The sequence below is a fragment of the Phacochoerus africanus genome, chromosome 9, assembly GCF_016906955.1.
Source record: "Phacochoerus africanus isolate WHEZ1 chromosome 9, ROS_Pafr_v1, whole genome shotgun sequence".
Classification (NCBI taxonomy): domain Eukaryota; kingdom Metazoa; phylum Chordata; class Mammalia; order Artiodactyla; family Suidae; genus Phacochoerus; species Phacochoerus africanus.
In genome coordinates, this window is record NC_062552.1 from 16345219 (window position 1) to 16368761 (window position 23543).

General features: G+C 37.8%; 1 protein-coding gene across 8 annotated transcripts in view; it reads left to right on the top strand.

Moving 5' to 3' along the window:
- CDKAL1 (CDK5 regulatory subunit associated protein 1 like 1) overlaps window positions 1–23543 on the top strand; it is a 654131-nt gene that overhangs the window by 409656 nt on the left and 220932 nt on the right. For all 8 annotated transcript variants that reach the window (XM_047795483.1, XM_047795484.1, XM_047795482.1 and 5 more), the window contains exon 11: window positions 17044–17189. In XM_047795483.1, the coding sequence (XP_047651439.1) occupies window positions 17044–17189 (146 nt within the window). The remainder of the gene's footprint in view (window positions 1–17043; window positions 17190–23543) is intronic.

A 23543-nucleotide genomic window follows, 5' to 3' on the forward strand; every position in this document is an offset into this window, starting at 1 on the left:
TGTGGCAATGCCAGATCCTTTAATCCACTGAGCCAGGCCAGAGATTGAACCCACACCTCTGCAGTGAGTGACCTGAACTGCTGCAGTTGGATTCTTAACCCACTGTGCCACAGCAGGAACTCCTCTTCTTTTTTAAAAGAATTCTTTAATCCAATAAAAATGGCAATTTTTAATGTCTGAAAATTCTTATGAATCAAGTGATTGATTCTATCAGCATTAGGTAGAACCTGGCCAAAAATAAAAATAAAAATGCTTTAGATTTTTATATGTGTCAAGGCCATAGACTGACAGAAAAGAGGAAAATAATCTTCACTTCCCTCTCTAATCTCTTTTAATTGCATAGGATTTTAACTTCCATTCAATTAGAAAATAACAGAACTTAAAAAAAATAGCTCAAGTTTTAAGAAGTAAATATGGCTTATCAAATGAAAGATTTTTCTGATCTTTTTATACATTCTAGATAAGCTATCTGATCCTATAACTTTGGAACCACAGTACTTTAAAAAGCAGCAGATTAGAATCTCAGAAAATACTCTGACAAGGTGTTGTTAGACAAGCTAGCCTACCATGCAGCAATGCTTTCATTTCAGTTCCAGTTAAAGAACTGGCATATGAAAGCATTTTTACCAAGTGAGAACAATTAAAGTAGAACAAGGATGAAATATACCCCTCTTTGTTGCTTTCTAAAAATTGTATACCCATTTATCAGTTTAAACTCATTCCATATTGTTCAGTAGCAAAAGAGTGCAAAGGTCCTATTCATTGTCTTTTAATTGTAAGCAATGTAATTAAGTGCCGTTTAATTCATTGATTTTGAGACATTTGGAAAAAGTCCACACATTTCTAATAAATCAGTGAATAAGGAGAATTTTGCAAACTTTTTAAACTGTCTTTGACTTCTGTGGGAAGGGGCAGTCCTTGTTTTAGAACGACAAACTCTCCACTGCTTATTTCCAGCCCTAAATCATCAGAAATGATTTTATCTTTACTTAACATTGTCACAGGAATTAATTCGTGCTGTTCTTTAAGCATGATTTTAGGTTTAGGGAGGACACATTTGTGAGACACATTTTTATGGAGCCCAGTGTAGGGGAATAAAAGCAGTTTTCCTGTATCTTTTAAGTTCTCCAGGTGGGTTTCTGTAAATTAGACTGGCCAAAGATATATTAACAAGAGAAAAGAGAAGCTTATTAACATGTGTTTCCTGCATGAATGTGTGGAAGCATCCAGCAGTCAGTAACCCCAAAAGAGTGTTTAGTACCTGGGCTTTTATACCATCTTGTGCTAAAACCAAAAAAAAAAAAAAGAAAGAAAAACCAGATTTGCAGCTTCTGGGTGAGAAAGACAGGTTATAGGAACTGATCAGGAAAAGTACGGTAAACAAGGATTGTTTAAAAAGATTTGTTATGCATGTTTAAGTTTTGCCTTCACCATTAATAGGAGTCATTAAAATTTTGTTTTCTTCTTCTTAGTATGGAATTTCCATATTTACATCTTTTCCCCAAAAATTTCTACCTTTAAAAAGGTAAATTTTATATATAGAAATTCCTTTTATAAAAGGAAGCCAAAGGTCCTGTTTTTTAGAGCTTTTCCTGGGTCTGCTTCTTCTCAATGGCCTTTAGCTAAAAATAATCCGTATATGAAAGAGGAATGTTTTGGAGGGTCTACTTTGGTAATTTTCAAGAATCAAAGTGAGTGTGTTTACTCTCCAGTTTTACCATTGTGCCTTGGGCAAGGCATTAACTTCCTGAGTCTTACATTCAGTAAAACTATTTGCTAGGTTTGTTTAGAAATTTAAATGCAATAATGAGTATTGTTATCAAATTGAACTTGGCTCTGCTAACCTGACTCACAGCACAGCTTGTCTGTTGGCACCAGGCTGTGGTGAAGGAAAGTATGGCATTTATTGCAGGATGCCAAGCTAGGAGAATGGGCAGCTCCTGCTCAAAAGACTAGAGGTCCCTGATGGCTTTCAGGGAAAGATTTTTTGAAGGTAGCATTTGGGGTGAGGATTGCAGCTGGTAGACTTCTTTTGATTGGTTGATGGTGAAGTAACAGGGTGATATTTTGGGGAATCTTAATCATCAACTTTATGGTTCCCACCAGTCTAGGGTCTGCCTGTTCATGATCAGCATGTAATTACCATCTTCCACTGGGGTATGGGTCTTAGTTTCTGCAGAGCAACTCAAATAAATGTTTCAGGTTGTTATGAATATAACTTGAGGGGAACTAGGATTATGTTTTATCACCTAACTGTTGTTTAAGCTAGTATTACCTTTGTTGTTTGACTGCTTTTCCTTTGTGTCTGTATTCCTTCACTTCCATAATTAGTAACTGCTTGACTTTGCTCTTTGGAACTTGGGACAGGCCTTGAGCACTAATGCCTTTTTTTTTTTTTTTTTGTATACAAACCAAAAGGGGATGGGGTTGTAGAGGGGCTTTTGTACCTAGGAGGATCCCACAGCACCCTGCAGGTTTCAGTGTGAATCAGTACATAAAGGATGCTGACTACTATTATCATTCTTATTACTGTTACTGCTACTACTGTACCACTTAATGCTATTGTGACTTGGCGAGCGCTGAGAGCTTTCTTCTTCCCTCTCATGATCATTCCAATCAAACGACTGCTTATGGTCCAAGCTTTTAAGAATTCTCCTGCATTACAATAAACTTGGGAATGGGGAAAGAATTGCCCATCCTTCTTCTCTCCTTTTACTTTCATTCTCATTTTTGTGTTCTTTTTGAACAAAGAGATTTCTTTCATGTCCATCTATTTTTTCTTTCATCATAGCTCCAGGGACAAGTTGCTCTAATGGTAATAACCTCTTCAGGAATGAATCTAAGTTGTTTTGCTGATTCTTATCTCTGATTCTCCTTTGTTTGTTGTTTTCATATTCAGATTTCTCTCCTGTTATGCTAATATGGAAGCATTATGAGCCCCTTGAGTGTAAGTGCCTGGGTGATTTGGACCCTGCTTAGAAGAAACGTTCACTTCTTTCATTTTTGAAGAAATTGAGCTCACACCAAATGATGTATTGTCAAGAAATATTATTAGCTTAATATTTTGGTCTTTGAAAATCACTTTATGTCTCCTAAACCCACTAGATAGTATCAAATATATCCTTATAATGTAATTGTTTCAAAATGATAGCAAGAATCGTGAATTTTTCTTTTAACGCTATTGCTTTAACTGATTTGTTTTCCCCTTTGTATTTTTCTGTTTTCTAAAAGTTCATATCATATGTATATATTACTTTCATAATACCAAAAAATCATTTTTTAAAAGAACAGATTTTTTTAAATTTTATGTACACTAATTACTTTACACATCTTTATTTTAAAAGTACGTAACAGGTTTAGCCTCTAGCCTCATAAGGTCTATAAATAAAACCCTCACACAAACAGTTCTCTCTTTAAAGTGATTTCAGCAAAAAAATGTTACAGTTGGTATATTTGATAAAAGAGGTAGAAAATCAAGTGGTTCCCAAGTGTACTTCTTATTTTTCCCAAATGTACTTTTAAAGATTTAATTGATATTATTAGGCTAAAAAAAAGAACTGATAGTGTTGCCGAAACTCAGCCTCTGTCTGCTGGTGCAGAATAGAAATGCAGAGACAGAGTTTTGGGTGAAGGAGATAAAGATAGGTTTATTGCTTTGCCAGGCAGAGGATGCCACAGCAGGCTAATGCCTTAAAGACTGTGCCCCCCTTGAGAGAGATTAGGAAGTGGTTTTATAGTTTTGGGAGTGGAAAATAGGGTCACAGGGAAGGATCAGAGTAGTAGAGGCAAGCTTGCATTGTTTCTCAGAGCTGGTATTAAAGGCCCCGGGACTGTTTCTGGTGGTCCTCCTTTTTTTCTGGAATGAAGAATGCTTCATCGCGTCTTCTGTTGGGGGTTTTAGTTCTGCAGAAGGGCTCAAAGATATTGTTATGTACATTCCTTGAGGAGGCACAAGGACCCTCTCCCAAGGCTGCACTCTTGTCTCTGGACTGCTCTTCTAGGGTCTCTGCATCCCCTTCCTTCCCTGATTAGCAACTGTTTGAACCTGCCCTTTGGAATTCAGGGAAGGTCATAGAGGTTAAAGCTTATTCCCTAAAAACAAGAAATGAAGGACACAGAAAGGCTTGTGTGCCTAAGAGCCCCACAGAGCCCTAGCTCGGTTACATTAGAACAGGCTCACTGGATTATTTTACGTAATATATAGCCTTGTATCTTATGTGTGTTACCTGTTGACTGTTTTTTGAGTGTACCATTCAGTAACATTAAGTACATTTAGTGTTATACACCCATCACCAGTCCATCTCTAGAACTTACTCATTTTCCCAAACTGAAATTCTGTACCCATTAAGCAATAAATAGCTCTTAATGCCCGTCTCCCTCTTTGTCTCTATGATTGTGACTATTCTAGGTACCTTATGTAAATGAAATCATACAGTATTTGTCTCTTTATGCCTGACTGATTTCACTTAATATAATGTTTTCAAAGTTCATCCCTGTTGTAGCAATATGATGTTATTTTAAATGTATTTTTTTAGATCGTTTTACTCTCAATGTCAGAGCATAGTACAGGCTTCAGTTGGCTCTTATTTCACTGTCCTACAATCTTACCATGCATGCTCATACCCCAAGAGTGTATCTTGTTTTTCTGTATCTCCTTGATTTTTTGCTTAAACTAGGCAGTGCTTAAACAGTTAAATTACAGTTGAATGAATGAATGGTTGAATGAACCAACTGATTAATCAACATAGTTATTTTAGAGTAAGTCCTACAGAGAATTCTAGGTAAAGGTCAAACATCAATGCCTATGTTCTAGGAGATCCTGTTTCTAGAATCACCTTCAACACTCCCAAAGTCACATTAGTCAAGATAAAATAAGATCAGAGTCATATTTCACCCATGACTTCATTAATGACACTGTAACAGCCACTAAGTCCATTACCAGCACCTACATTTGCTCTCAGCCATCCAAAAAGTAAATTTCATTAATGGCATCAGAAAGTGAACAAGGGAGCATAAGAAGAGAACATTTCCAATCTTTATATCCCAAATGAAAAGGAGTAGATGTTGTGAATAGATTCTCATTTGCATTTGATCTATAAATTAATTACAATAAGGAATTCACATCTCAACTGCAAAGAGTTAACATTTTCACTATTTGCATTAAAATAAGTTGAGACAAAGTATCTGTTCTAATTAGCTTTCACAGAAATGTTAAAAGGACTTCACTGCCCCTTTATCATTAGCACTTCATCCAAGCGTCAGGGTCAGTTTAGTGTCAGAGTCAATAATCCAGCTTCACATTACGAAGATGAGCATATACATGAATGCTAAAGTCAGATTGCTAAGTGTTGTAGTTATCACATTTATTTTCAACTGATAATATCAGTGTTTTGTTTTATTCTGTTTTGCTTAGGCCAAGAAATCAAAAGAGAGTTCTTGTGTCGAGATGGTGGTGATGGTTACATGAATCTAAGCATACATTAAAATTCATGAAACTGAACATATAGAGAAAAGTCCATTTTACTTTATTAATTTAAAAAGAAAATAACAAAGAAGAAAACTAACAAGAAAATTATTTGTGATCCATATACTACATAACATGAAGAGGTATATGTTAAAAATAATACATATGTATAATATACACAGTTGCCGTTTTTCCCATAAAAATAATGACCATGTCTACCAAGCACTAAAAGAACAAATCAGTACCTGGTCAGTTTAATTGGGGTAGTGCAGGCAACCCAGTTAGACTGAGCATTCAACTCAGGCAATTATATTGGCTTGTCTTAAATATGACATAAAGAAGGAATCTAGGGGAAAGGCAGATGCTGAGGATTTATTTTAAAATACTTCTCCCATTTATTTGTAGCCTGATTATCCCAAATAAGGCTAAATTTAGATAACTTTGTTTCCTGAGTTATGTGGAGTTTGATTTTGAGTGATAAACAGGAATTTAGTAGGCAAACTGCACCATTCTGTGAATATACTAAAAAACTCTTAATTTCATACCTGTTTTGAATGAATGGTATAGTATGTAAATATATGAAATTAGCTATTTTTAAAATGCATATGGGTGAATGGTATTGTTTGTCTTTTTTTGTTTTGGTCTTTTTACCTTTTTCTAAGGCTGCGCCTGTGGCGTATGAACATTCTCAGGCTAGGGGTCTAATCGGATCTTCAGCTGCTGGCCTACACCAGAGCCACAGCAACACAGAATCCCAGCCATGTCTGCGACCTACACCACAGCTCATGGGCAACGCCAGATCCGTAACCCACTGAGCGAAACTAGGGATAGAACCTACAACCTCATGGTTCCTAGTCAGATTTGTTAACCACTGAGCTACGATGGGAACTCCAATGTTGTCTTTTTTGAAGTATTCATTGTATATCTTAGGTTAGCTGAAAAAAGAACATAGCAATGTAAAATAAAATTTAGAATTTTAATTATGTGTATGCTTCCTAACAAAGCTGTAACCTGAAAGGGCTTTCACTGTGAATACAGAGACATCTGAATGCAAGTATTAATATATTTTATACACTCTCTCATACTGAGTGATTTTGTTCAACTGGTAGTGCATACATTCAAAACCAAGTAGAATATAATGATTAATTTGATGACTGGGCAGTAAGTATGAAACTTGACATTTCTTGGAAAAATGTACCGTATTGTAAATTGCTTTTTAAAATGAGCCTGTTTTCATTCATTATTTTTTTCTTTTCTTCTTTTTTTTTTATTATTTGAAAATAGCACATCCTATGTGCACACAGGGATGACACTGGGTGGTTTTTTGTTTTTTTTTCTCTTTGTTTTTCTTATTACACAATGAATTCATTACATTTATAGTTGTACAATGATCATCACAATCCAGTTTTACAGGATTTCCACCCCATACCCCCAGCGCATCCCACCCCCCCAAACTGTCTCCTTTGGAAACCATAAATTTTTCAAAGTCTTTGAGTCAGTGTCGGTTCTGCAAAGAAGTTCATTGTGTCCTCTTTTCAGATCCACATGTCAGTGAAAGCATTTGATGTTGGTGTCTCATTGTCTGACTGACTTCACTTAGCACGATAATTTCTAGGTCCATCCTTATTGCTAAAAATGCCAGTATTTTGTTCCTTTTAATGGCTGAGTACTATTCCATTGTGTATATGTACCACATCTTCTTGATCCACTCCTCTGTTGGTGAACATTTATGTTGTTTTCATGTCTTGGCTATTGAAAATAGTGCTGCAGTGAACATCAGAGTATATGTGTCTTCTCAAGTCATGTTTTTCTCTGGATAGATGCCCAGAAGTGGGATTGCTGGATCAAATGGTAGTTCTATTTTTAGTTTTCTGAGGAATCTCCATGCTGTTTTTCACAGAGGTTGCATCAATTTACAATCTCACCAACAGTGTAATAGGGTTCCTTTTTCTCCACACCCTCTCTAGCACTTATTGTTTGTAGACTTTTTGATGATGGCCATTCTGGCTGGTGTAAGGTGGTACCTCATAGTGGTTTTGATTTGCATTTCTCTAATAACGAGTGATGTTGAACATCTGTTCTTGTGTTTTTTGGCCATCTGTATGTCTTCTTTGGAGAACTGTCTGTTTAGATCTTCTGCCCATTATTTGATAGGGTTATTTGCTTTTTTGGTATTGAGCTGTAGGAGGTGTTTATAAATTTTAGAGATTAATCCCTGGTGAGTTGATTCATTTCCAAATATTTTCGCCATTCTGTGGGTTGTCTTTTCATTTTATTTAGGGTTTCCTTTGCTGTGCAAAAACGTTTAAGTTTAATTAAGTCCCATTTGTTTATTTTTGTTTTTACTGGTCATTACTCTGAGAAGATGTTGCTGTCGTTTATGTCAGAGTGTTTGGCTTATGTCTTCTTCTAAGAGTTTTATAGTGTCTGGTCTTATATCTAGGTCTTTAATCCATTTTGAGTTTATTTTTGTGTATGGTGTTACGAAGTGTTCTAATTTCATTCTTTTCCATGTGGCTGTCTAGTTTTCCCAGCACCACTTATTGAATGGGCTGTCTTTTCCCCATTGAATATTCTTGCCTCCTTAGTCATAGATGAGTTGGCTGTAGGTGCATGGGTTTAACTCTGGGCTTTCTATCCTGTTCCACTGATCTATATTTCTGTCTTTGTGCCAGTACCATATGGTTTTGATGACCATTGTTTTGTAGTATAGTCTGAAGTCAGGGAGCTTGATTCCTCCAGCTTCGTTTTTCTTTCTCAGGATGGCTTCGGCTACTCTGGGTCTTTTGTGCTTCCAAACAAACTTCAAAATATTTTGTTCTAGTTCTGTGAAAAATGTCCTTAGTAATTTGATAGTGATTGCATTGAATCTGTAGATTGCCTTGGATAGTATAGTCATTTCGATAATACTGACTCTTCCTATCCAAGAACATGGTATGTCCTTCCATCTATTTGTGTCATCTTTGATTTCTTTCATCAGTGTCTTATAGTTTTCAGAGTACAGGTCTTTTGTCTCTTTAGGTAGGTTTACTCCTAGGTATTTTATTCTTTTGTATATTATGGTAAATGGAATTGCTTCCCTAATGTCTTTTTCTGATCTTTCATTGTCAGTATATAGAAATGAAGTTGATTTCTGTGTATTAATTTTGTATTCTGTGACTTTGCTAAATTCATTAATGAGCTCTAACAGTTTTCTGGTAGTGTCTTTAGGATTTTCTAGGTATAGTATCATATCATCTGCAAATAGTGATAGTTTTACTTCTTCCTTTCCAATTTGGATTCCTTTTATTTCTTTTTCTTCAGATTGCTATGGCTAGGACTTCCAAAACTATGTTGAAATGTAGTGGCAAGAGCAGACATCCTTGTGTTGTTCTTGATCTCAGCAGGAATTCTTTCAGTTTTTCGCCATTGAGAATAATGTTAGCTTTGGGTTTGTCATATATGGCCTTTATTATGTTGAGGTAGGTTCCCTCTATGCCCATTTTCTGAAGGATTTTTATCAGAAATGGGTGTTGGATTTTGTCAAAGGCTTTTTCCGAGTCTATTGAGAGGATCATATGGTTTTCATTCTTCAGTTTATTCATGTGGTATATCACTCTAATTGATTTGTGGCTATCGAAGAACCCTTGCATCCCTGGGAAAAATCCCACTTGATCATGATGTACAATCCTTTTAATGTATCATTGGATTCAGTTTGCTAGTATTTTGTGGAGGATTTTTGCATCTGTGTTCATCAGTGTAACTGGCCTGTAATTTTCTCTTTTTGTGGTATCTTTGTCTGGTTTTGGTATGAGGGTGATGGTGGCCTCATAGAAGGAGTTTGTGAGTGTTCCTTCCTCTGCAATTTTTTGGAATAGTTTCAGAAAAATAGGTGTTATCTTTTCTCTAAATGTTTGATAGAATTCTCCTGCAAAGCCATCTGGTCCTGGACTTTTGTTTGTTGGAAGTTTGTTTATTTATTTATTTAGCCTTTTTGCCTTTTCTAGGGCTGCTCCCACAGCATATGGAGGTTCCCAGGCTAGTGGTTTAATCGGAGGTGTAGCCATCGGCCTACACCACAGCCACAGCAATGTGGGATCTGAGCCACATCTGCCACCTATACCACAGCTCACAGTAACGCCTTAACCCACTGAGCAAGGCCCCAGATCAAACCAGAACCTCATGGTTCCCAGTCGGATTCATTCACCACTGAGCCAAAACGGTAACTCCTGTTGGAAGTGTTTTAATCATAGTTTTAATTTCATTACTTGTGATTGGTCCATTCATCTTTTATATTTCATCTTGGTTTAGTCTTGGAAGATTGTACTTTTCTAAGAATTTGTCCATTTCTTGTAGGTTTTCCATTTTATTGGCATATAGTTGCATATAGTAGTCTCTTATGATCCTTTGTATTTCTGTGATGTCCATTGTTACTTCTCCTTATTCATTTCTAATTTTATTGATTTGGGTCCTCTCTCTTTTTTCTTGATGAGTCTGGCTAAGGGTTTATCGATTTTGTTGATCTTTTCAAAGAATCAGCTTTTTGTTTCATTGATCCTTTCTATGTTTTTTTTTTTTTTCACTTCTAGTTCATTGATTTCTACTCTGATCTTTATGATTTCTTTCCTTCTACTAACTTTAGGTCTTCTCTGTTCTCTCTCTAGCTGCTTTAGATGTAAAGTTAGGTTGTTTATTTGAGCTTTTTCTTGATTCCTGAGGTGGGCTGTAATGCTATAACCTTTCCTCTTAGAATGGCTTTTGCTGCATCCCATAGGTTTTGGAGTGTCATATCTTTGTTGTCATTTGCTTCTAGGTATTTTTTAATTTCCTCTTTGATTTCTTCAGTGATCCATTGATTGTTTAGTCTCATGTTTGTGTTTTTTGCACTTTTTTTCTTATTGTTGATTTCCAGTTGAATAGAGCTGTGGTCGGAAAAGATGCTTGATATGATTTCAGTTTTCTTAAAGTTACCGAGGCTGGGTTTGTAGACCGGGATGTGATCAATCTTAGAGAATGTTCCATGTACACTTGAGAAAAATGTGTATTCTGTTGCTTTAAGTCTATGTGGTCTGATGCTCCATTCAGGGCCTGTGTTTCCTTATTGATTTTCTGTCTGGATGATCTGTCCATTGCTGTTAAGTGGGGTATCAAAGTCCCCCACTATGATCGTGTTATTGTTGATTTGTCCTTTCAGAGTTGTTAGCAGTTGTTTTATATGTTGTGGTGAACCTATGTTGGGTGCATAGATATTTAACATTGTTATATCTTCCTCTTGGATTGATCTTTTGATCATTATGTAGGACCTTCCTTGTACGTTAACATATTCTTCATTTTAAAGTTTATTTTGTCTGATATGAGTATTGCTACTCCAGCTTTCTTTTGATTCCCATTTGCATGGACTATTTTCTTCCATCCTCTCACTTTCAATTTGTATTTGTCCCTAGAAGTGAAATGGGTCTCTTGAAGACAGCCTATATAGGTTTCTTATTTTTCTATCCATTCAGCCATCTATGTCTTTTGGTTGGGGCGTTTAGTCCATTAACATTTAAGGTAACTACTGATATGTATGTTCTTATTGTCATTTTATTAATTGCTTTGGATTTGTTTTTGTTGCTCTTTTTTCTTCCCTTCTTCTCTTGTTCTCTCCTCCTCTGGTTTGAAGACTATCTTTAGTGTTGTATTTGAGTTGATTTTTCTTAATAGTTTGTGTATCAATTGTAGATTTTTGCTTTGTAGTTAATCTGAAGTTTTGATATAAGAATCTATATATATATACAAGATTGTTTTAAGTTGTTGTTCTCTTAATTGCAAGTGCATCTCCAATGTCCTGCATTTGTACCCTCCTCTTCTCACGATTTCTGATTTTGGTGGCATAATTGTGCATGGATGATTTCATATCTTTACTGTATGTATACCTTTACTGGTGAGCCTTGTCATTTGTGGTATTTTTGTTTCTGGTTGCGACCTTTTCTTTTCTGCCTAGAGAAGTTCCTTTAGTATTTGTTGTAAAGCTGGTTTAGTTTTGCTGAATTCTCTTAGCTTTTGCTTGTCTCTAAAGCTTTTGATTTATCCTTCATATCTGAATGAGAGCCTTGCTGGGTAATGTAATCTTGGCTGGAGGTTTTTTTCCCTTTCATCACATTAAGTATATCATGCCACTCCCTTCTGGCCTGCAGAGTTTCTGCTGAACAATCTGCTAATAGCCTTATCGGAGTTCCCTTGTATGTTATTTGTTTCTTTTCCCTAGCTGCTTTCAGTATTTTCTCTTTGTCTTTAATTTTGGTCAGTTTGATTAATATATGTCTCAGGGTATTCCTCCTTGGGTTTATTTTATATGGTACTCGTTGCACTTCCTGGGTTTGAGTGAGTGGTTCCTCTCCCATGTTAGGGAAGTTTTTGGCTATTATCTCTTCAAATATTTTTTCTGTCCCTTTCTCTCTCTCTTCTTCTTCTTCTGTCACCCCTATGATACAGAGGCTGGTGCCTTTAACGTTGTCCCAGAGTTCTCTGAGACTTTCTTCATTTGTTTTCAATCTTTTTTCTCTTTTCTGTTCTGCATCCATGATTTCCACTAATCTGTCCTCCACCTCACTTATTTGTTCTTCTGCCTCCTGTATTCTGCTCTTGGCTGCTTCTAATGAATTTTTTATTTCAGTTATTGTAGTTTGCATCTCTTCTTGCTTAAGTTTTATATCTTGTATCTCTTTGCTCAGTGTGTCCTATAAATTATCCATCTTTGCCTCCAGTTTATTTCCAATGTCTTGCATCAACTTGAGCATCAACAGTCTAAAATCTTTTCCCTGGAGGCTGAGAATGTCCTGATCACTTAGCTGTTTTTCTGGGTTTTTTTTCTTTCTCCCTCATCTGAGTTATAGTTCTCTGTCTTTTCATTTTTATAGGTTTTTGGTGTGGTGACCTTTTTACAGATAATAGAGTTGTAGCCTCTCTTACCTCTGGTGTCTGCCCCCCTTGTGGCTGAAGTTGGCATGGGGGGCTTGCTGTAGGCTTCCTGATGGGAGGGACTGATGTATATGGAGCTGATTCCTATCCCTCTGGTGGGTGGGGCTTTGTCAGCTTTGTGTCTGGGGGCTCTTTAGGCAGCCTGTTTACTGATGGGCAGGGCTGTGATCCCACCTGGATTATTGTTTGGCCTGGGGCTTCTCAGCACTGATGGGTGGGGCCAGATTTTCCCAAAATGGCCACCTCCAGAGAAAGGCACACTGATGAATATTCCCTAGAGCTTTGCTTCCAATGTCCTTCCCCCACAACAAGCCACCTTCACCCCTATTTTCCCAGGTTGTCCTCCAAGAACTGCAGTCAGGTCCAACCCAGATTCCTATGGAGACTTTGCTTTGCACTGGGGCCCAGTGCATGTGAAAGTCTGTGTGCACCTTTTAAGAATGGAGTCTCTGTTTCCCCCAGTTCTGTGGAGCTCTTGGGCACAAGCACCACTGTCCTTCAATTCCTAATGCTCTGGTAGCTCTTTCTCCCAGTGACAGATCCCCACCCATGGGAGTTTGATGCAGGCCTCAGAACCCTCACTCCTATAGGTGAGTCTCTGTGATACAGTTACTTTCCAGTCTGTGGGGCTTCCTGCCCGGGAGGTATGGGGTTGTTTATATCACATAATCTCCCCTCCTACCTCTTGACTGGCCTCCTCTTTGTCTTCTGGAGTAGGATGTCTTTTTGAAAGCTTCCAGTCCATTTGATTGAAGATTGCTCAGTATTTGGTTGTAAATTTTGTTGTTTTTAGGAGAGCAGTTGAGCTCCAGTCCTTCTATTCCTCCATCTTAATCCCATATCCCATTATTATTTTGTCTTTGCTTTTTTAAGTTTATTTAAGAAACAGCAAACGCTGAGATGATTAGTTCTTAATAGGAGAGCTCCATGTGAAGACACCAGATAGAAATACCATTTTGTTGATCTGGTTAGACATTCTTTGGCCCTTGTCCATAAAATAGTCACCATCTATATTTTAAGCAGCCTTCATACATGAACCCTTAAATTAAAAATGACTTTATATTAAAATAGATACTATTTCTACAATAGTTGCTACCAGGGCTTCTCAAAACATGCACACACAAACCTACACGTGGCTGTGTGCACATGTGCCCCCCTCACATACTTACCTGTCTATTCAGGCTGTCTTACCCAGCTCAGAGCTTAGGGTTGCTTATTGCAATCATTCTTGGTGTACCTGGACCCTGCACACCATTTATAAATCATTTCCATTCCAATCCAAAGCTCCAGCATACCTATAGAAATATAACCCATTGTGGGCTACCTATAAAGTATCTGATCTTTTTTGTTTGTTTGTTTTCTTCCTTCCTTTTTTTTTTTTTTTTTTTTGAGGGGGACACCCCACAGCCTATGGAGTTTCCAGGCCAGAGATCAGATCCCACCCACAGCTGTAACCTAATCATATGGAGTTCCTGGGCCAAAGATCAGATATAATCCAAGGTCACAAACTAAGCCACAGCTGCAACAGTGCCGGATCCTTAACCCACTGTGCCGGGCGGTGGATTGAACTGACGTCCCAGCGCTCCCAAGATGCTACTGATCCCATTGCCCCAGAGGAGGAGTTCCCCAAAGTTTATTCTTTTCTTTTCTTTTTTTTTGGTTCTTTTTAGGGCCACACCTATGGCATATGGAGGTACCCAGGCGAGGGGTCGAATCAGAGCTACAGCTGCTGGCCTATGCCACAGCCACAGCAATGTCAGATCCAAGTTGAGCCTGGGACCTACACCACAGCTCAGGGCAATGCTGGATTCTTAACCCACTGAACGAGGCCAGGGATCAGACCTGTGTCCTAATGGATGCTAGTCAGGTTTGTTTCCACTGAGCCATGATGAGAACTCCCCAAAGGTTATTCTTAACCAACAGTGCTGTGTTAGAAGAGAGATAGAAGGAAAAACAAAACAGAAAATCTGTACTTTGTCTCTTTGGGCTACATTAATCTATGTTAAGTCATGATTCTTTTAGTTGAAGAAATGCAGGCTTCAAATGAGGAGCAAGTTTATTTTTATTTTGTGTTCTAGTGCCTACCATTATAAAGTTGCAAAGTCTATAGGATAAAGCTGAAGATAATTACTAGTGGGAAATCTTATTTTGAGAGCCAAAGGGGAAAAAAACCACCAAATTTATCCTACTCATTTGCTATTAACATTTTAATTTGAAAATTGTTGTACTGTAATAGGGCAACGCTTCATCTAGTGCAGTATCCTGTTTATAATAGCAGACCACCCTGAGTGTTTCCAGCAGAAACTGTACTACCCTCTCTGGCCCTGGGGCATGTTTGCTGGGAACCCCTTTCCAGGTTTTTTTTGTTTTTGTTTTTTGTTTTTTTTTTTTTTTTTTGCAAATCAGTACAAGTTATCTCTTCTTCACTGACTAGTTAAGGAAACTACCTTGTTGTAAAGGTACTCTCTTTAATGATAAGTTCTCATTAATGTGTATGAAAATGTGTTTCCACGTTTCATACACATTATAAATACTCTCCAAGAAAGAAGAAGAATGTTAGGTAATTTATATGTTGAGTGCTAACATAGAAGCATAAATGAGATTATCTTATTTTATTTTCACAATAGCCCCGTAGCCCTCTGAGGTGGATATTACCACTGTCTCCATTCTACAGATGAGAAAACCAAGGCACAGAGATTGAGAGTAAAAGTTCATTTCACAAATTATTGTATTTGTTAAGATTGCTGTTTGTTTGTTTGTTCATTTGTTTTACCACAGTATGCATGTTGAAAGTTGGCTAAAGCTGAGTGCTCACCCTTTAGAAGATAGATGTTTCTGTATAGATATTTTTCTTCCTCACACTGTTCATGAATTCAAGTGTGCAGAACCTGAAAGGAGAACCATTGCAGGAGCCCAGCATGTCTCGTATAGAGTGGGTGGTGATGAAAGTTGCCTCACCTCCCACATCCATATACACAGAAGGTGCGGAGTAAGGAGGTAAAGAGCCTTCTGGCAAAATACCCAGCCAAGAAATGTAACCATTTTGTGAAGGAAATCTTCACATAATGTGTTAGCCAGTTATTTTACAGCTAAGAAATTCTTGAACTTCACTTCCAATTTAGTAATCTATATACAGCAAAGTGTCTGTCTATAAATTCCTGGAAGAAAAGGTCAATAAAGGCTACCCATATGTACTATCTGTTGGTTATTTGAAGTTCTTAGTCGGAAGAATTTTTCATTGTATTTTATTTTGAGAGGCAACAGATAGATTTATTAAGATAGGATGTTTGTGAGAGAGACAAGCAGACAGGCAAAGAAACTTTGCCCCGAGGATTAGGTGGGCTACATTTTTATAATTCAAGGAAAGTGGGGATGGGAGAAGACCGCCTTCTTCCTCCCTCAGAAGGATTTCTTAAACCAACTGTGGTGCTACCGGGAAGATGAGTAGTTTGAGTTTGTCACTCTTCCACTTTGGTAAAAGTTCTGTTTTCAGAGTGGAAAGAAAAGGAATAAAGGGCATGGATGGTACATATGCAAAACCAACCCCAAATAGCTAAGAAGTGACTATACAGAATTGAGTGGCTCTTTAACTCCATAAGATGCCTCCAAATATTGTTCTAAGGATGGAATGAAGATAACAGATGTGAAAATGTGGTACTTTCAAAACTAAAACTCATTGGACACATGCAAGTTATTAAAGAGCGGTTCCTTTTTTGGTATTTTTTATCTCTGTTAGACTCCTTCCATTCTCTCCTCCCCCCCTTTCCCCTCCCCGTCTTTTTCCCTTCTCGTGCCCCCCCCCCAATTGACGGGCTATAAATTAATCACTTTTTTTTTCTTTTTGCTCACCTAAATTGTTTCATTACCATAGTTTTCTTTTCATTCTTTTTCCTATGTACTTTGTATCCTTGGAAGAAGCTGGAACAGTCTCTGGGTTTCTTAATTTATTTCACTCAAATTTTTTCTCTTTAGCTTTGCAAGACAGATTCTTCTTCCTGCTCTTCCCTGATTTCTCTTCTTTTATACTCTGCAGTTTAAAGGTAGATAGCAGTAGGTGACCAGTGGTGAACTGGTTGGCTTTATTGGCTGATACTATGCCTTTTGCATCATAGATATTCAAAAATAAGTATTTGCTAACTAGCCAAAAAAGAAGCAGGTGAGCTATAGATTTCTTTTTCTCCTTTAGTATTTTTTTTTAAGCGTTGACTTGCCCTAAATTTGAGAACTTCATTCAAGTACATAGGATTACACAGCTTTGGCTGTTTGCCTTAAATATTGCTGTTTCTCTTGCTAATGTAATGGGGCAACTGCTTTGAGGCAAAGGAGGAATGGTGTTTGATTTTGAAGTACTCAAAAAACCTTTTAAGTCTTTAGGCATTTCTTGAGTTTATCTCTGTTTTGTCACCTAAGAGAAACAAGGACCATGAGGAGAGAACTCTTATGTGAAATCCTCTGAAAGTCACGGTAAATTCCCAGATGTCATCCTAGAGTGATGCTAACTGATATTCACTCTGGAAGCCTAGATGATTGGTCTGTTTTCAGCCATGTCTCTTTGCTTGCACTTGAGAAGGCTGATCTGAGGGAAACTGTTGCTTGATTTGTTAAAATGATTAATGTTTTCTCCTTCCATCTTTTTAAAGGAAATGGCAAAAATCCTTAACCATCCCCGAGTCTATGCTTTTCTGCACATACCCGTCCAGTCTGCCTCTGACACTGTGCTCATGGATATGAAAAGGGAGTACTGCGTGGCTGACTTCAAAAGAGTAGTGGATTTTCTGAAAGACAAGTAAGTCTGTTAGCACTTGAGAAAATAACCATTTCTCTTCTCTTTTAAAAGCATGTGGCAAAAATGCGCTTATGGTAGGCACAATTAAAGGTACCAGAGAGAGGCGAGACTTGCGACGCTCTCCAAGCCTTTAAGTTTTCCTTCGACACCCTTGATGTGGTTTCTTCTTTCCCCTCAGTTTATATCCACCTGTGCATCACCCACCATTAATTCGTGTAAGGTTGCCAGTCTTTCTAAAGTAATGTGCATGGTGATCATTTCCATACCTGACCTAGGAGATGAAAACGGCTTCCGTTTGCTGTGCTTAAATCTCCTTTAATGTTGCTTTTTGAAGTCGTCGGCTGGTTTTGACATAGTGATAGGTCAAATCATGTCACTACAAAAGAGATAGTTTTGTACAACATAACAATTTTGAAGAGTATCAGGGAGTGGCTTTGCTTTTACAATACTTATCCCTATAGTATTCTAGAAGGATTGAGATTTATAAGGTTTTGGGATTCTTTTTTTTTTTTTTAAACTTCAGATTGCCATTGACCAAAATTAAGGCATATTTACACAATCTCCGACATAAATGATCATTTCGTTTCCACAGAAAACACTTGCAGCCTGTAATTATATTCTTCAAAATCCTACTTCTCATCATCACCAAACATTGAATGCCTTCTGTGATTATACAAGGCAGGAAATAGTGCCGGCCAAGGTCAGATAATATGTTCTCAAGTCCAGGGCACTGTTCTCCCCTGTGGGGATATGTCATTTATCTTGGCATATTTGTGGCATGGGTCTTCCTACGTTCCATAATTTTTTCCCATAATTTTTTTCCTCTGTTGTTTTTCTCAATTAAAATACGCTTTATTTCCATCTTCTTGGACCTTTGTACCAAGTCCTACGTGGATGTGATTGCTTTATACAAATTGTAAGCAATTATTTTTTCCACCTTCCATTAGTCGCTTATCCTGACTACATGTAAAGCTTAAAAAAAAATCTTTTTCTTCTTCTATTTACTTTCTCCTTCCGTCTTCATCTTCCCTTTATGTGTCTAATTTTTTCTTCACCTCTAGGCATTTCTTGATTATCCTGACCACCAGAAATAAAGACATTTAGTGTGCATTCAAGCAGATTTAGCTAATTGTTAAGAGTATTCAAATCAGTGAATAGAAAGTATATTTATTCTAGGACTTCATAATTATAATCATTAAGTATATACAACTTTCAAAGTAGAAAACAGAATAATGCTGGATCTCTATGATCTCTAGTACTTCCTGATCATGAGCAGAACGGAGGGCAAGGCTAGAGAATAAAGATTTTTATCGTAAATGTCTGTTGCTGGCCTGTATCTCTCCTTTGCATTTATTCGAGCTTATTATAGGTAAATTTGTCTTGTGTAAGGGAGTCTTTTTGAGCTTGCTGGTGCTGGTGAATGGCATGTTTTCAGACTTGCAGATAAATTGTTACATCTCTGAAATGCCTGGCCTCTTGCTTAGGAGAGCAGTAACAAATCATGCATAGTCCATACCTGTTACACAAGATTTGGCCGAGTGTAGACATGCATTCTGTTATGCAGAATAGGCTAGAATACTTTCCAAATAGTTATTTGCATCAGTGTGATTCAGTGAGGTGAAGGAATCAGCACTGCTCTTTACCTCCGTTTGGGTGAGTGCTGACTCAGTTGTTGTTTGGGGTATGGCTGTGGCTACCTAACTGGGTAGCAATTTCCCAACAAGTTCTAGCCTTTTATGTTACTCCAGAGATGGACCTTTTAAATCTGTTACATCTTGAACAGTTTCAACAGCATCCGTAAGCTAAATAAGGGTCCAAGGATGACCACATTAAAAGTATTAGGATTTCGTGCTAATAAGCTCATTATTCCTTCTTCGGATTCTGAATTACCCCCGAGGCATCCACATAGCTTTTCTAGAACTACGCCACCTGTCTGGAAATCTCCAGAACCAAGTACTCTCCCCCAGAGATCTCCAGTATTTCCAGCACTGGAAATATCAGAGATCCTGGAGGAGGAACTTCGAGATGCCTGGAGAAGACACCACATCCCACCCATCCATCTACAATCTCAGTTTCAAGTGTTACATATCACTGGAATTGGAGAGTATGAGTCTAGCCAGTTAGCATCTCCAAGTGACTTTTATTTTTATTTTTTGCCTTTTTAGGGCTCCACCCACGGCATATGGGAAGTTCCCAGGCTAGGGGTTGAATCGGTGCTGTAGCCGCCAGCCTACGCCACAGCCACTGCAACATGGGATCCAAGCCACATCTGCAGCCTAGACCACAGTTCATGACAATGCCGGATCCTTATCCCAATGAGTGGGGCCAGGGATCAATCCTGTGTCCTCATGGATACTCGTCGAGTTCATGACCACTGAGCCACAACTGGAACTCCCTCCAGGTGACTTTAAAAAATTAACTCCACACTGTGTATACTTTTAGATACCTTACCAGAACCAAAAAGTTGTATGTTTTGTTCAGCTGATCATGTCACATAGGAAGATAGAATAGCCTCCCTCTTGTGAAGACTCTGTAATCTAACTTTACTCTTTAATGGAAAAGTGTCCCTCTCCTCTCCGGGAAATCCATCCATCCAGAGAGGAATTTCCAACTATGATGGACGTTTAGAAATAAACATTTCAGGCAGACTTCTGCTCTGACATTTGCTTATTTTTCCCTATGAAAACTAGCACAGCTTTATGCCAAATAGATTAATGCTTATTGGAAGCACCTAAGTTTCAAGGGTTGCTATAGAACCACTAGTCTAGATAACTGATCCAGCACAAAATTATTTTGTCCAATGCTCATTAAAATTTGATTCAATATTGTTATTCTTAGAAAGAGGGTCTAAGAGGAGTTCCCATCCCATCATGGCTCAGCAGTAACAAACCCAACTAGTATCCATGAGGACGAGGGTTTGATCCCGGGCCACACTCAGTGGGTTGGGGGTCCAGCATTGCCATGAGCTGTAGTGTAGGTCACAGATGCAGCTCAGATCTGCTGTGGCTGTGGCTGTGGCTGTGGTGTAGGCTGGCAGCTGTAGCTCCAGTTGGACCCCTCGCCTGGGAGCTTCCATATGCCTCGGCTGTGGCCTATGAAGCAAAAACAAGAGAAAGGGGGTCTGAGATTAACCACATTGCCCTGTTTTATGCCTACCACTAACAGTCATACAATGACTGTCACTTAAAATGGTGTGTCTGCCGCTCTCTTTTTTTTTAGCTTCTGTGTAAATATGGCCCTTTTCATTTGCATCCTGTTTCCGCTAAAGCCTTTGAAGCCTTTTTTTGTAATGAGAGCCTCGCTTACTTATTTTTTTTCTCCAGCAGAAAGAGGCTTCTTGAATATTTGTGTTATGAATTAGGGACGAGGCATTTCCTAATCTGTGTCCTCAAAAAATCTGATCTTTAAAGCAGGCTACAGCATTTGAACTGAAATCCACACCATGAGATTTTACCTGAAGCTGTGGGCTTTTAAACTACTGATTCAGCGGTATTTGTGGTGCCGTGTTTCTCAAACAGCGGAGGTGAAATCCTTTTAATTAATTTTCTTTATAGTTGAAATTGGCCCATGTTTTAGCTGGGAGCAGGAGAAGTTTACATACGAGCCAACTTGAAGCTGATTCATTATTCTCTTCAGTTGGTTGAAAGTTGGCAGTTACTATCATAACAGCAGCTGGATTGAAGATAACCTAGTAGTGTTGGCACATGTTGAGGCATATGGGAATTTATTAAATCATGCAACCTTTGCAAAGAAAAGTGTCTAAATTACTTAATATACTAATTTAAAACAGCTGGTCATGAGCAGACAATCATATGACTGGAATTATTCTATTTAGATTTATTAATCCAGTTGGAAAATATAACTAAGTAATTTGATGTTTTTATTTACATGGATACGATGATTTCTTGAATATGTAGTAGGATTTATAGGGATATGGAAGAAAACTCCATAGAACAAAGCAAGAGACACAATTCTGATTTTTGATTTGTGTTTTTATAACTTTTAATAAAATTCTCATAAATTTTTTAACTTTCATTACCTGTCACTTTATTGGCTTCTCTGTTGTCTTTTTAATATAATACTAGGGTTTTTTTAAAGTATAAAACTCGAATCACTTATTTTTATTTTCTCGTGTGTTTTTAGGGGGGGTGTTATGCCCATGGACTATGGAAACTACTGGGCTGGGGATCAAACCCACACCACAGCAGTGACCTGAACCACAGCAATGACCACATTGGGTTCTTAACCTGCTGAGCCACCAGGTCACTCCCTTTTTTTTCCTGTCATTTTAAAGAATTACTTCCCTGTGAGAGGGTTTTTCACTGTGATGTCTGAGGAGGGACGCAGGACCTTGGGGCCTTGGAGTTAATTGGGTCCCCTCCATCAAGCAGCATTAAATCTGCATAATCATTCCCTGGCATAGACCATATATTCACATATAGTTTTTTAAATGACAACTTGCAGAGTTCTTCTCTTAAGTATATCTTCTAATGCTAAGTTAAAGAACCACTTCTCAAATTCGCAGATGGATGTATTAAAGAAATATGTGAGACTATCCTATTGATAGATACATTTTAAGAAATGACATGGTTTATGAATGGAAAGACCTAACTGTGTACAGATTATTTTGTTAGAAATCCAGTGGCCTTTTGGTGTACATTAATTGGAACTTAAACTTGGAAGACAGGATTCATCTCCCTCACTCAGTAAATAAAATATGAATGAATTCATGAGCTTTTTGTTTTTATTTGCAAGTTATATGAGTCTAAAGTAAGTCACACCAAACGGTAGCATCTTTGCCTTGACTTTTGAGTCCATGGTATTATCTGTCTCAGTTTACTGTTATCATTTGTCCATGGGCTGTCGTCCAGATAGAAGTATCTGGATTAATTTGTCTTGTTTCTCATAGAATACCAACCCCTTTAGCCTGGGATGTCCCCTACGTTAACTCTACCCTGAGATTTACCAGGGAAATGCCACAACCAGTAACCAGTGAGCACTCAGAGTAAAGGGGAATCTGTGAGTGGGGATGACAAACTAGAAGGGAAGTGGCGGCTCTGCAGAGAAAGTTCTGTCCTGTGAACTCTCCATTGTAACCTCAGACAGTGAAGGGGCACAAGGGCACGAAGCCAGCATCCCTTTGGCAGGGTGATTTCTCTGAGTCACAGAGTTATCTCATACCGTCCAGCCGGTCCTGTGACCTCCCTTTCCAGTCTGTCTGCAGAAAAGCGATGCTCACTCATTAGCATCCGGAGTTCTTTTTCTTCCTTTTGTTAGTCCCAATCGTCCATGTGTCCATTCTGGAGCACAGTCTGATAAAGGACAAATTATTACTAAGCTTGTATTCTTTTCTGTTTTTTTATTTGTTTGTTTGTTTGTTTTCTATCCAGTTTTATTCCCAGTGGCTTGGAAACATAAGTAGCAACATTTGTCAGACTAGAAGAAAAGAAAACTGCAAAAAAAGAAATAAATAAAAAAAAAGAACTATTCAGCAAGGATTCAGTAATTAAATTTTCTTCCAGATGCACTCCCAGATGTGTTTCTATTCACTGAATAACCACCTCCAAAATAATTTAGGCAAAGCACTTCCAAGATGTTTTCTGGCTCTATTTCATCATTTTTAATATCTTTAACTACGTTGTTATTTTGGGAGTCCCTGAGGTGTTGTTCATGCTTTTATCTTTTGTCAGATTTCTTTCGGAGATAGTGAAGTCCTGTTCTCTTCCTTTTTCTCCCTTTCTGCTTTTAATTTTTTTCAAGAGAATGAGTACATGTAATTGGAACAGTTATCAAATGGAATAACATTTACTTTCTCCTTTTTCAATGTGGTATTATATTTATATTTGGAAGATTTTGACGTCATGTGCTAAATACTATATTATTTGGGGATTACCCCAAATTTGATTCCATGAGTTGAAGGTAATTACATTTTCTATTGATTTAGCCTTCTATTTTTTTCCTAACCTGGTCAAGAGAGAAATCTCATCATCCCTAATCTCTTTCCACTTGCTTGTATAATGCAATTGTGTTATTCTTCTTAGAAACTGAGAAGCTACCTTCCCTTCATCCTTTGTATGTTTTCTCTACCTCAACATTTTGTTGTAAACATGAGTCGCATATGTATAAAGTCATATACTAATAGTAAGCATTTTTCCTTTTAGAGTGGTGTTTTTATTCCACAGGGCTCACATATTGTCTTGATGTTATCACAAAAGTCTAGACAAGTGTGTAAGATAGGTATCTTTTATCTGTACTTTATAGAGTGAAGGTCAGAGTTCACATGGTTAAAAAGACGGTCACAGTTCTCGTCATGGCTCGGTGGTTAACAAACCCTACGAGTATCCATGAGGACGT